The sequence below is a fragment of the Narcine bancroftii genome, chromosome 12 (assembly GCF_036971445.1).
Source record: "Narcine bancroftii isolate sNarBan1 chromosome 12, sNarBan1.hap1, whole genome shotgun sequence".
Taxonomy (NCBI): Eukaryota; Metazoa; Chordata; class Chondrichthyes; order Torpediniformes; family Narcinidae; genus Narcine; species Narcine bancroftii.
In genome coordinates this window covers 76,378,661-76,391,489 of record NC_091480.1, presented here as the reverse complement: position 1 = coordinate 76,391,489, position 12,829 = coordinate 76,378,661, and the positions used below count along the sequence as shown (strand labels likewise).

At 43.0% G+C, this 12,829-nt stretch overlaps 1 protein-coding gene across 3 annotated transcripts; it reads left to right on the top strand.

Annotated features, from left to right (window-relative positions):
• Positions 1-595: 595 nt before the first annotated feature.
• On the top strand, positions 596-12,333 carry swi5 (SWI5 homologous recombination repair protein). 3 transcript variants are annotated; one of them, XM_069906053.1, is made up of 6 exons: positions 683-771; positions 2,325-2,411; positions 4,182-4,230; positions 5,186-5,295; positions 9,435-9,529; positions 12,045-12,333. In XM_069906053.1, exons 2-6 carry the CDS (start codon positions 2,392-2,394, stop codon positions 12,107-12,109), a joined length of 339 nt encoding a protein of 112 aa, XP_069762154.1. In that variant the 5' UTR covers positions 683-771; positions 2,325-2,391; the 3' UTR covers positions 12,110-12,333. The 3 variants fall into 3 exon arrangements, with proteins under 3 accessions (XP_069762153.1, XP_069762152.1, XP_069762154.1); XM_069906052.1 differs by lacking the exon at positions 2,325-2,411 and having other exon boundaries at positions 596-771; positions 12,048-12,333; XM_069906051.1 differs by lacking the exon at positions 2,325-2,411 and having other exon boundaries at positions 599-771.
• Positions 12,334-12,829: the final 496 nt, after the last annotated feature.

Here is a 12,829-nt window from a genome sequence, read left to right as displayed (position 1 = left end):
TTACTTCAATCATGTTGTTCACACTTTTGTGATTTCCTCCTGAACATATTGAGATTTTTTTCCAGCACCGCCAGTTTAACTTGCATTTGGAGAAGTTACCAAATTTTGCTTCATGAATGTGGCACTCAGATTCCAAGACAAATAGCAAAACACAGAAATCTGTAGACACCGTGGTTGAAGAAAAAACTCAAAATGCTGGAGAAACTCAGCAGGTCATTAATAATAGATGTGATAAATGAAGGTCTTAGGATCTCCCACTGTCCTGAGGCACCAGTTGCTGCTTTCAAGTTATTTAATTTGTGTGCCAGGACATATCTTGCAATGTATAAGATTAATCATTTTGGGGGCTCCAACAGAAAGTAAAGAAGTCCAACTCCATTCATACTGTTCTGAAGCCTGCAGCACACTGCTTATCATAAATAGGCCAACAATCACTGAAGAAAAAAATCTTCACCAGTTTTTTGTCCCAAGACAAATAGGCGACCAACCAGACAGCAACTCTCGCTGATGATGCCCGTGTGGGGGTCCACCTGCAGACAGCACCAAGCTTGGAAACGCGCATGCTCAACAGAGTAACAAATCGCGGCGAGCTTGATTGGCCGCCGTCTGTCACGTGTGCGGATGTTGCTGGAGGCGGGCGAAATGATGCCCAGGAGAAATCGTCATGGCTGAGGATCCGAGGCCAGGGATTGGGTTTACGTCCTCTGGCGAGTCGCCTTGTGCCTCCAGTCCCACGGTCAGCGGTGCGGCTCCGGGCCGCTCCCTCAGGAGGTCGGTCAAACTCCGGGCTTGGGACGGGAGTGCAACAAAATAAAGGGACACATAAGCGTTAGGAAGATGTGAAGGGAAGCCTTTTGTTAAAAAAAATCTGGCAAATTGATTAGGATGGTTTCAAAATAATCCTATTCACGCAGGTTCTCTTAAATCTCTCTTTGAGCAGGCTTGAGTTTTAAGAAGAGGCTGCAACCTTTTTCCCCTGGAGCAGAGGAACTTGGGAGGACTATAAATAAAAATTTGAGTGGTATAAATCTGGAAAACAGTCAAAGACTTTCCCCCCCAACCCAGGATCGAAGAGTCTAAAATAGTGGTTCTCAACCTTTTTCTTTCCACTCACATCCCACTTTAAGTAATCCCAATGTCATTGGTGCTCTGTGATTATTAAGGGGTTGTTTAAGGTGGGAAGGGAAGGGAGAGAATCACTGCTCTAGCCCCAATTGTTACTGAAATATTTTGCTCCAGAACAAATGTCATTGGCCCATTTCCCTTGGAGATATGAAACTCTGCACATCATGAGTCAATTAGGTGCGATTAAAACTGGTTTTCAAACTTTTTCTTTCCATCTACATACCACCATGAGCAATCGCTGTTGGCATAGGGATTACTTCAAGTGGTATTGGGAGTGGAAAGAAAAAGGTTGAGAACCACTGGTCTAAAACTAGAGAGGAGTAGTTCTGTGGCTTGAGGTACCAGATAAAGTGGTTGAGAGAAGTGCAATAGCAGCATAAAAGAGACATTTAGACGGGAATGTGGAAAGAAAAGGTTTAGAGCAGTGGGTCTCAAATCTTTTTCTTTCCAATCACATACCACCACTTTTAAGTAAACTCTCAAGTATCCATAGAACACCTATGGTATGGAGGGATATGGATTAAACCAATGGTTCACAACCTTTTTTCCTACTCACATACCATTTTAAATAACAGAGCGCCTTTAGCAAACAATGAGGAAAAAATGTTGAGAACCATAATGAACATTGACTTCACTGCTTTCCATTAAACCTGCTTGCCTTTTCTCCCCTTTTTCCTGCCTTTCCAGTTCTTTCACCTGCACAGCCCTGTCTTTTCACCCCTCCCCCTCAGTGCTGCCATCCTCTCACCACCAATCATCTCCTGCCCTGCCACCTGCTTCCCCCTCCCACTCTTTTATTCTGAAGCACACTGGCATTTTCTCATAATTTGATGAAGGGCTCAAGCTAGGTAAAGGACCCTGTTTGACTTGCTGAGTTTCTCCAGCATTGATTTTGCTTCATCCACGGTGTCCACAGAATTCTGTGCTTTACCATTGGATTAATGGAGGCAAATGGGAATAGTTCAGGTAGACAACTGAACCATTATGGGCTAAAGGGCCTGTTCACCTGCTCTATAAAAATTATGACACCAAAAATGGTCTCACTTCACCCTGGCAAGCTCATTTGTCTAACAAGAGGGATAGATTCTTCCTATCAATTTCAAACCACTTCATGTAATAAGGTCCCAAATCTTGATCCCTGGCATTCATAATCTTAGGTTCTTTATGCAGCTAATGATTGATGAATTTTTTTACTAAAGGAAAGTTTTGATTGGATGAAGAATTGCTGGAGGAACTCAACAGGTGCGACAGCATCCATGGGTGAAAATGGTCAGTCAATGTTTCAGGTCTGAACCCTTTACCTTAGACGATCTTTTAATCCTGTTGCTGGTGACAGTGAATAATTACACCTGGGTTCCAAAGATTGGAAAACATGAACTTGTCTCAGAAAATTCAGAACACGGTAATCAGAACAGGAGCTGCAGCTTCAATCTGCAAAAGACAAAGTAGGAAGTCATTTCCGTCACCACCAGACACATCTTCCCATCTCCTCCCTTCCATCTTCTGTAGGCACCAGTCCCTCTGATTCCCTCGTCCATTCAACCCTTCCTATTAATCGCCCCCTTGGCACCTTCCACTGTGGCCGCAGGAAGTGCCCACACCTCCCTCACCACTATTTGGGGCCCTAAACAGTCTTCCAAGTGAAGCAACACTTCGCTTGTGTATCTGCGGCAGACACCTACTGCATCCGTTGCTCCCGTCATGGCCTTCTCTACATCGGAAAGATTGGACCCATACTGGGAAATCACTTTGCTGAGCACTTTTGCTCTGTCTGCATCAATAACAGGGATCTCCCAGTGGCCATCTCCATTGCTGACATGTCTGTCAATTGCCTCATGTACTTGTCAAACCAAGGCCATGTGTAAATTGGAGGAGCAAAACCTAATTTTCCATCTGGGCACTCTCCAACTGGAAGGCATTAATGTAAACTTCTCCAGTTTCTGCCAGCTCACTCCCCGCTCTCCCTCCCTTCCCCATCCCTCTGACTTCTTTCCTCCAGCTCTCCACCCCCTTCCCTCTCCATTCACAGCCACCCCCCCTCCCCCTGTTTGCTGGTGTGCCCTCCCTCCCTTATCCACTGTGACCATTTTGTCTACACCTTGATGAAGGGCTCTAGCTCAAAATGTTGGTTTATGTATCTTTATATTTGCTATATAAAGTACATTGTTTGACCTGCTAAGTTTCTCCAGCATTGTGTTTTTACTTCAACCACTGTGTCTGGAGACTTTCATGTTTTACTTCCAGAACAGTAGATCTCCACCTTTTTCTTTCCACTCACATACCACTTTAAGTAATCTCCATGCCAAAGGTGCTCTGTGATTAGTAAGGGATTGCTTAAGGTGGTATGTGGGTGCAAACCACTGTTTTAATCGTAACTAATTGACTCGTTTTGTGCACAGTTTCATAACTCCAAAGGAAATGGGCCAATGGCAATTGTTCTCAAGCAAAATATTTCAGTAACAATTGGGTCTAGAGCAGTGATTCTCAACCTTCCCTTCCCATTCACGTACCACCTTATGCAATCCCTTACTAATCACAGAGCACCAATGATATAGGGATTACTTAAAGTGGTATGTGAGTGGAGAGAAAAGGTTGAGAACCACTGCTTTTGGAAGTCTAGAAACATTTTTTTTTTAATTGTTTATTGTCACATGAAACAAGATAGGGTGGAAAAACTTAATTTTGGGGACTATCTAGGCATTAAAAAAATTGCCATGCTCTGGCATCATTTTGGATTTAAAAATTGCAGAAAACCACAAGGTAAAGAAAGTAAGAAGAATAATTGTGATAATGGTCAAGGTGAGCTTCGAGGTGTTTAACATAAGAGACAAATCAGATTTCTTCATGGTGGTTTCCTGCCATTCCAGTCATTGGCTGGTGGATGGGAATCCCGCACAAAAAGTTGTTCTATGCTGTCAGACGTTGTCCTGATAAGAGCGACCTCCACGGCATTCCATGAAAAAACACCTTGTAGCAGGAAAAAGTGAAATCTTTCCAGGTAGATGAGTCAAGGTGGAAAAAGAATTCTTATGAACCAATGTTTTTCTTATTCACAGGACACCTGTTGGATCATCCAAAAAGTTAAACGCAAGCTTTAAATCTCCAGTGAGTATTCAAAATGTTCCCAAGTGTGTCTACCGAAGTGGTCTCCAAAGTGGTTGATATCAACTCCTGGGGGTTGATGGGACAATCAAAGGGGTCAATAAATGCCAGAGGGTCGAAAGAAGGGGTTAATAAATGGTAGGTGGGGGGGCGATTGAACTTTTGAAAATAGCGCCTCTGGTAGGGGTGGCCAACCTCTCACGAGAGCTGGCCTTGGTGGCCGCCATGTTGTATTTGGCTTCGGCCAAGGACTCTCAGAGTGGAGAAGTAGGAGGTATGTGTACAATTCCCCTTCCACCCCCTGTCTGGTGCAGCCACCCCATCTCTCCCCCCTTCAAAGCCAGCACTGCCACTCCTGCCCCGTCTAGCACCACCACCCTCCCTCCCCCCACCCCCCAGTCCAGAGTCACCAAACCCGTCCTGTCAAGCACCACCACCACCCCAAAGATTCCATGCCTGGGGGTCGATGAGCTACCAAGGATTCCATAAAGGGGACAATGGTTTTAAAAGTTTGGGAACCCCTGATCTACAGGCATGTTCTCGCTTGGGCCTCAATCTTCTGTGAGGGGTGCTGGACAAAGTGGCGGCTCTCTGTCTTCCATAGCCAAAGAATTTCATATAGGTTATATCTTAAATGTAGCATTACGTGACAATAATGGAACGTTTACCTTTATGTATGCAAAGGCAGGTCGAGGTAATCATTAAAAACTACTAGGATTACTTTTGCAGGTTTTTCTTTAATTTTCACGAAGATTCACTTGTCCAAATACTCATCCAATCACTTTTGAAAATGTGATACTACTTTTCATTCAATTCCTCTGTTTACTGTGAGGTGTTATCGAGCGAATCGGCTACTGTTTTGCTCTCTTTGTTTAATTTTTTTTAAATGTGGGAAACTCATCAATACAGGCAATAGTTCCTGTTTAAGGTCTCTCATTGTCTTCTCTCCCACCTGCAGATACTGTCGTCCCACCGGAGCTCAGATGCCACTGATCTTCAAATTGAACTCGAAGATCTGAAAAAGAAATCCAAAGATCTTGACCAACAGATCGCTGAACTGATCTCAGAGTAAGGTTTTGTTTGCCTTGATCATTCAAACGTTTGATCAAGTGCTAATTAAAATACAGTAAAACCCCCAGTATCGGGCACCTATGAGGATTGGTAGATGGCGGATGTGCAAATTTTCCGGTTGCTTGAGACTCACTCTTAAAATGCCTAACTAATACAGCTGCATAAAGAATAAATAGTTTAAAAGGCAAAAATACTAGACTATACTGACACTCAATAAGCTTCACTGGCATGAATATATAAATCTTAAAGCATTTTATTTTATTTTCAGTCAACATATAATTGTTGCTGCATCTCCATGGAGCTGCCCAAAACTCAAACAGTAACATTATAAATAATTAACCCTCCACCCCCAAAGTTTACAGATAAAGCCTAATGTACTTAATAATATACTAATATAGATGAAGACTCTTACTAAGCAGGCAGCCAATGACGAGCAGCATCAATCAGCTCTTCATCGGAGGAGTCACGCGATGGAGTAGTGGCCGGACGGTGAACTCCAGCCCTCTCCAGAAAAGTCGGGAAAAACAAGAGAAAACACAAAGGCACAGAAATAAAAGTTACAGAAAAGTGAGTATAAAGGTGGAAAGAAGATGGCGACAAAAAAAGAAAAGTCGAAAGCAACGGTAAGAAGAGAGGAAGAGAAGACAAAGGAGGGAAAAGGTGAAGGCCTTACCTGTCCGAAGAGGCCCGCTGCGGAGAGAGAAACCCGCTCCCTCAGGTCGGTAAATAATGGACTACAAAAATGGCTCGCAGAGCCGAACAAAAGTGCGCAACCGCGCATGCGCGAAGTTTCGCGCATGCGCGATGCGAATGAAAAAAAACACACCGACGGGAGGGGGGACCAGCTGGGGAGTCGATCTCCACAGCCGGCAACGACAGCTGCAGAACACCTGCAGCAAGAAGAGACCACAGAAGACAATAGAAACAAGATAGAAGAGGAGGAAAGGGCACCAAAGAAACAACAGATGGTCAACCCAGAGGAAGAAGAAGAGGAAGAGTATGGTGAAATAGAAGAAGAAAAGAGAGGCAAGGTAAAGGATATACTTGCTCTTATTAGAGGATACATGGAATCATTTAAAGAATGGCAAACACAGGAATTTAAGGATTTAAGAAAAAGAATAAACAACACAGAGGAGAAAATAATTAAAATGGAGATGACCTTAACAGAAATGGGAAAAAAAATGGACAAGATGGAAGAGCGGGCAGTAGCAGCAGAAATGGAGGTAGAAGACTTAAAAAAGAAATTGGAGAAATCTAATAAAAAAACTAAAGAGACACAAGAACTACTAGCTCAAAAAATAGATACAATGGAAAACCATAACAGAAGAAATAACATAAAGATAGTGGGCCTTAAGGAAGATGAAGAAGGCAAGAATATGAGGGAGTTTATAAAAGAGTGGATCCCTAAGACCCTAGGATGTCCAGAACTACAGCATGAAATGGAAATAGAAAGGGCACATAGAGTAATGGCCTCCAAACCACAACCACAACAAAAACCAAGATCTATTGTAGTAAAATTCCTAAGATATACTACAAGAGAAAAGGTACTGGAGAAGACAATGGAAAAAGTAAGAGAGGGCAACAAACCACTGGAGTATAAAGGGCAAAAAATCTTCATTTATCCAGATATAAGTTTTGAACTCCTAAAGAAGAGAAAAGAGTTCAATACAGCAAAGGCGATTTTATGGAAGAAAGGGTATAAATTTATACTAAAGCATCCAGCGGTATTGAAAATATTTATTCCAGGACAACAAAACAGACTATTCGCGGATCCAGAAGAAGCACGAAAATTTGCAGAACAATTACAAAAATAGACTGAGGGAGGAAGACGGGTAATGAGAGTTAAAATGATCACGACTGATATGTATGTGGGTAAAGACAAAAATAGACTGAGGGATGAAGACGGGTAATGAGAGTAAAAATGATCACGATTGATATGTACGCAGGTAAAGAGGTATAAGAGTGAATAGAGACAATGAGCATACATGAATGTATCTGTACTTAGAGGAAAATATGGATAGTATAGACAAGAATTAATAAGGGAAGGTAATGGAATAGAGAGAATAAGGAGGGAATTAAAAGAGGGACCTTTGTGACATATGAAAAGTGAAATCTTTTCTGGGGGAGGCGGGGTGGGGGGAAATAGCGGTCACTGCAAAATCAGTTGACGCTTGCGAGTGGATTCGCAAATCCAAATGGAGAGGGGAGATGTGGTTGTCCGACAAGGGATAAAGGACAACTCAGGAGGTGAAGGGGAGATTGGGGATAAATAAGATAGAAATAGGAGAATAAGGAAAATGTTAGATGTTGTAGGAATGTTGTCTTATAAAGAGTTGAAAATAAGAAAACAGAAATGGAAAAGGAGGAAAGGTAATGATGGAAAAACGGAAAGAGAAGATAAACAAAATATAAAAGGGCTACGCTGAACTATATGTCTTTAAATATTAATGGAATACATAACCAAATTAAAAGGAAGAAACTACCAAATTTAAATGAATAAATGTATTCCATTAGAAAAAATAACATATTGGTTAAGAAATAACATTGAAATATTCGAACAAGTATAGGAGCCTTACATTAAATACAATAGCGAAAACCTACCGGGGACAAACATTACCTAAGTTGATGGAAGGAGAAGGAAAGAAAAGAATGGACTCAGTAGAATTTCTGGTGTAATTTTGTTGAATGACAACATTGTCTGACTGGCTTAATGCAACCTAGATTGTATACCTAAAATGGATGAGAGGGGGGGGTGGGGGGGTGGTTTGGGAGGAAAGGGGGGGGGGGAGAAAAAGTCACTGTATATGTGTGAAAAGAAATAGTGTATATCATGGCTAATGTGATTTATGGTGTGAAAAAAAAAAAAAATTAAAAAAAAAAAAAAAAAAATCAGCTCTTCATCCTGGGTGACGCCATTTTATTCAGACAACTTTATTCAAACAGCTGCCTCGACCACAACCAAGGAACTACGCTCGCTAAGTATTTGCTCCCATCTTCGCCAAAGTTTTATGTGTTACTTCAGAGAGCATTCACTTCTACAGTTTTTAATTTTTATTTAATCTTATCTATCTTAATTTTTAAAATTTATTTCTTTGATTTTTTAAATGCTGTTGCTTCAGGTTAATGGTTGCCTGAATTCTGGATAACGGATTTTACTGTAAATCCAGAAACCTATTTCAGCATGTATCAACGTGAGATTTCTAATCAACTGAACCCTCTTTACCAAAAAAAAAGCCCTATTCATAGGCAACCACTCTGCGGAATATATCCACTCTGTCCGCAATGGCCATCCTGAACTCTCGGTTGCTGTAATTTCACCTCCCGTTCACACACTGACCTGTTCAGCCTTGGTGTTTTCCATTTCCAGAGTGAGGCCAAATGTAAACTAGAACAACCCCTCATATTCCACCTGGGTAGTCTGCAAGCCAGTAGTATAAAACATTGCTTTTTCCAACTTCAGGTATTCTGTGCACCCTGTGCTGGTTTCTCTCTCTGTTTCATTCTCTCACTGTTGTCATTCCTCTTATGTGGTTCAACTCATCACCTTCCTTTCTTATCTGCATCTGCAGCCTCCTGTGTCTCCCCTTATCACCTTCTAACGTCTGCTTCTACCGCCACCCTCCCTCCCCTGCCTGATCCTATCTGCCCTCTCCTCGTCTTTGTGCCCATTACCCAGCAGCCACTGTCTCCCAATTCCGGCTGTCAATCCCATCATTAACTTCCTCACCTAGTTCCACCTGCTTTACCTCTCCCTCTATCGCCCAGTCCTGATGCAAGGTCTTGATCCTCACCTAGTTCCACCTGCTTTACCTCTCCCTCTGTTGCCCAGTCCTGATGCAAGGTCTCAATCCACTGTTTCAGATTTATTGTCAGAGTATATACATGACATCACATACAATCCTGCGATTCTTTTTCACGCGGGCCAGGCAGAATTTCTACTTCTCGGTAGTGTCCTTTTGGCCCCACAGGTGCTGACTGAACTGGAGGGAAGGATGGTGAATGCTGGGATTTTGAAAAATTACTGTGGTATAAAATGTTTGTCCTTCTAAACTAGTGTTGTGGAGCTGCCTCTGCATTAAAGGTCTGCTCAAAGGTGTGATTGCATATGTCACTTGTATGTATTTCTTTGGTTGCAGAGGGTATACGCTCGAAGAACTTGACCAACACATTGACCAGCTCCACGAGTACAATGACATCAAGGATGTTGGCCAGATGCTGTTGGGAAAACTGGGTAAGAACCTGTGTTCTGTTGAAAACTTAAGGAACTGATTTTGTAGAATCTGAAACAGTGGGTGTTCCTCCCCTTAAAACCTGTTCCTCCACTCAATAGGATCATGGCTGATCTGATTTTGGCCTAAGTTCCCCTTTCTTGCCTACTCGTGTAATAGTTAATACAATTTAAATGTTGATCTCCCTCTATTTTTCACCCCAAAATCTGGTATTTTCCATGTATTGCACGTAAAAGTCGATCCTCCTTATTTTTGGCCCTGGCTGCCCGCCCTCCAGAGCTCCCGATGCCCCAAATGCGGACTTACCACTTACCACCCAGGCCCGCCCTCCCATCTGAGCTCCCGATGTTCCGACCGTGAACTTACCACCCAGGCCCAGTTACCCGCCTGTTCATCCGAGCTCCTGACATCCTGAACGTGGACTTGACACCCTGTCTTGGCCACCCGGCCATACAAGCTCCCGACGCCCCGACCATGGATTTACTACCCAGGCCCGCCCGGCTGCCCATCTGAGTTCCCAATGTCCCGAATGTGGACTTACCACCCGGTCCTGGCCTCCCGCCCGTCCATCCGAGCTCCCGACGCTCTGACCATGGACTTATTACCCAGGCCCGCCCGGCCACCCGCCTGTCCATCCGACCTCCCGTCGACCAGATCGACGCAGGTACTTACCGCAGTCAAAAGTAGCACGTGTGTAATAATTGACCCTGTAAATTTTACTGTAACGATAGGGCCACAAATTTGACTATTACATGAAAATATACGGTAGTTATTTGATAGAAACATGGGGTGGAGATGGCTCTCTTTCCCTGTCTTGTCTATGCTGATCATCCTGTCTACACTAAAGTTATTTGTTTGCATGATACCAGTATCTCTCTATGCCTCTCTTATCCAGGAAGTTGTCTGAATGGCTTTTAAACATTTTAATTATATCTGTATCTACCATCAGCTGGCTGCTTGTTCCAAATATTCACCACTCTGTTTGGAAAATCTTACTCCTCCAATCCCAGTTAAATTTCTCCCCTTGCACCTGAAACTTCTGCCCTCCAGCTCTTGCCTGCCTTGTGCATGGAAGAATATTTTGACTATCTATCCTGTCTTTAAATTTAAATTTAGACATACAACACGGTAACAGACCTTACGAACCCATGCTGCCAAAATATATCTGATTGACCTACAATCCCTGTACGTTTTTTGAACGGTGGGAGGAAACCAGAGCACCTGGAGGAAACCCAGACAGACACAGGGAGAATGGATAAACTCCTTACAGACAGCGTTGGATATAGACCCCAGTCGCTGACGCTGTAACAGCGTGGCACTAACAGCTACGCTAACTGTGCCATGCTTTGCCCTTCATAATTTTATGAACCTCTGTAAGGTTACCACTCTGCCTCCTACGTTACAGAGAGAATAAACTCATCCTATCCAATCTCTCCTTATAACTATAGCTGTTCATTGCAAGCAACATCCTGGTGAGTCTCTTCTGCACTCTCTCCATTGCTACTGCATCAATCCTGTAGTGTGATGACCAGAATTGCACACCAAATCTCCAAATCCGATCTGACTAACGTTTTGCATAACTACAACATGATTGGGAAGTTGGGAAACTCTCATACCCAGTAAGCATGCCAAATATCTTTTTCACTACCCAATTCATTTCTGTTTCCAATTTCAGGGATTAACATCCTAGGTCCTTCTGGACATCAACACTCCTAAGGTTCCTGGCACTTGTTTTGTATGTCTTGCCTGAATTTGACTTCCCAAAATGCATGACCTCACACTTGTCTGGTTTAAACATCATCTGTCTCTGCTCTGCCCAACTGTTCTCTTGATCAATGTCACATTGAACTCTTCGACAACATTCTTCACTTCTTATGCCTCCAATTTTTGTGTCATCTGAACGCATATTAATCAGACCTGCCAGTCCCTACACTCATCTCTGCAGCACAGCACTTGTTCCAGATTTTCAGACAGGAGAATGCCTATCCACCCTGCTCTTGACCTCCCAATCTGCCAAGCCAACTTGCAAACCTGCCTCAGATCCCTGTATACTCCCACAATGTCTGAGACCCTACCTGTCCATACCTTCAATATACTCATTGTGGTATCTGCAGCTCTCTGGAGCAGAGAATTGGAAAGGTTCTCTCTTCATCTCTGTCTTACACACCTCGGGTGTATCAGTAAGATCCCCTTTGGTTCTTCAGAACATCAATGTCTTTCTTCTCTACTTTATAAAGTCTATTCCAGAAAAGAGATCTGTGATAAAATGGGAAAAGAGATGATACCACAGGTAATCCTTCTGCAAAATGGCTCAAGATATTCATCTAAGTTAAAGGCATAGTTTTTGGTTACTATTTGAGATGGAGTTGTGATTCCTACATTGTGAAGGCTTTGCTCCCTTAATTGTTCCCACAGTGTAGCTTTGCTTAAATTGCAATGGATGGTGTTGTAAATGCTGCTGACATCCCTGCTTTATTAAGCCACTCGCTATAATGATTTTTCTCTGTCCTTGTGTAGCAGTGGTCAGAGGGGTCACCGTCAAGGATCTGTACAATGAGTTCAGACTGGAATTGGACGACTAAACTTTATCAAAATGCAGCTCCATGGGATGTGGATGTGGAGCGGAGGCACCTTTATCTCTTCACTGTTTTAGTCACCGTTCTACGAACAAATACGGGGAGCCGGGGAGAAGAACAGTTGTGGTCCTAATGCCCTTTACATATTGGATGGGTGGGTATGGAGTTCGATGTAATGATCTTGAACATGACTGAGTTTAAATAAAATTGATCCAGTGGCAAACCAACAACCATTGATTTTACCGTTGCCACTTTATGCCCGCTGTTCACCTCTCAATGCTCAATTCCTTGTTTACAGACAGCAATCCCTGTTGTGTTATCAGAAGAGCTCCCCAGGGTTCAGTACCTTTACACCAGTGGTTTTCAAACTTTCCCCCTCACCCCCACAAACTCACATAATCCCTATGCCATCGGTGCTCTGATTAGTAAGGGGTTACTTAAGGTGGTATGTGAGTGGGCATACCCCTCCATAAATCTTTGTCTGCGAAGCCAAGCCAAAGATGTGAGTGGGGAAAAAAGGTTGAGAACCACTGCTCTAGACCCAATTGCTTCTGAAATATTTGGCTTGAGAAAAATTGTCATTGGCCCATTCCCTTTGGAGTGATGAAACCGTGCACATAACGAGTCAATTAGGGACGATTAAAACAGTGGTTTTCAAACTTTTTCTTTCCACTCACATGCCACCTTAAGCAATCCCTTACTAATCACAGACCACCTATGGCATAA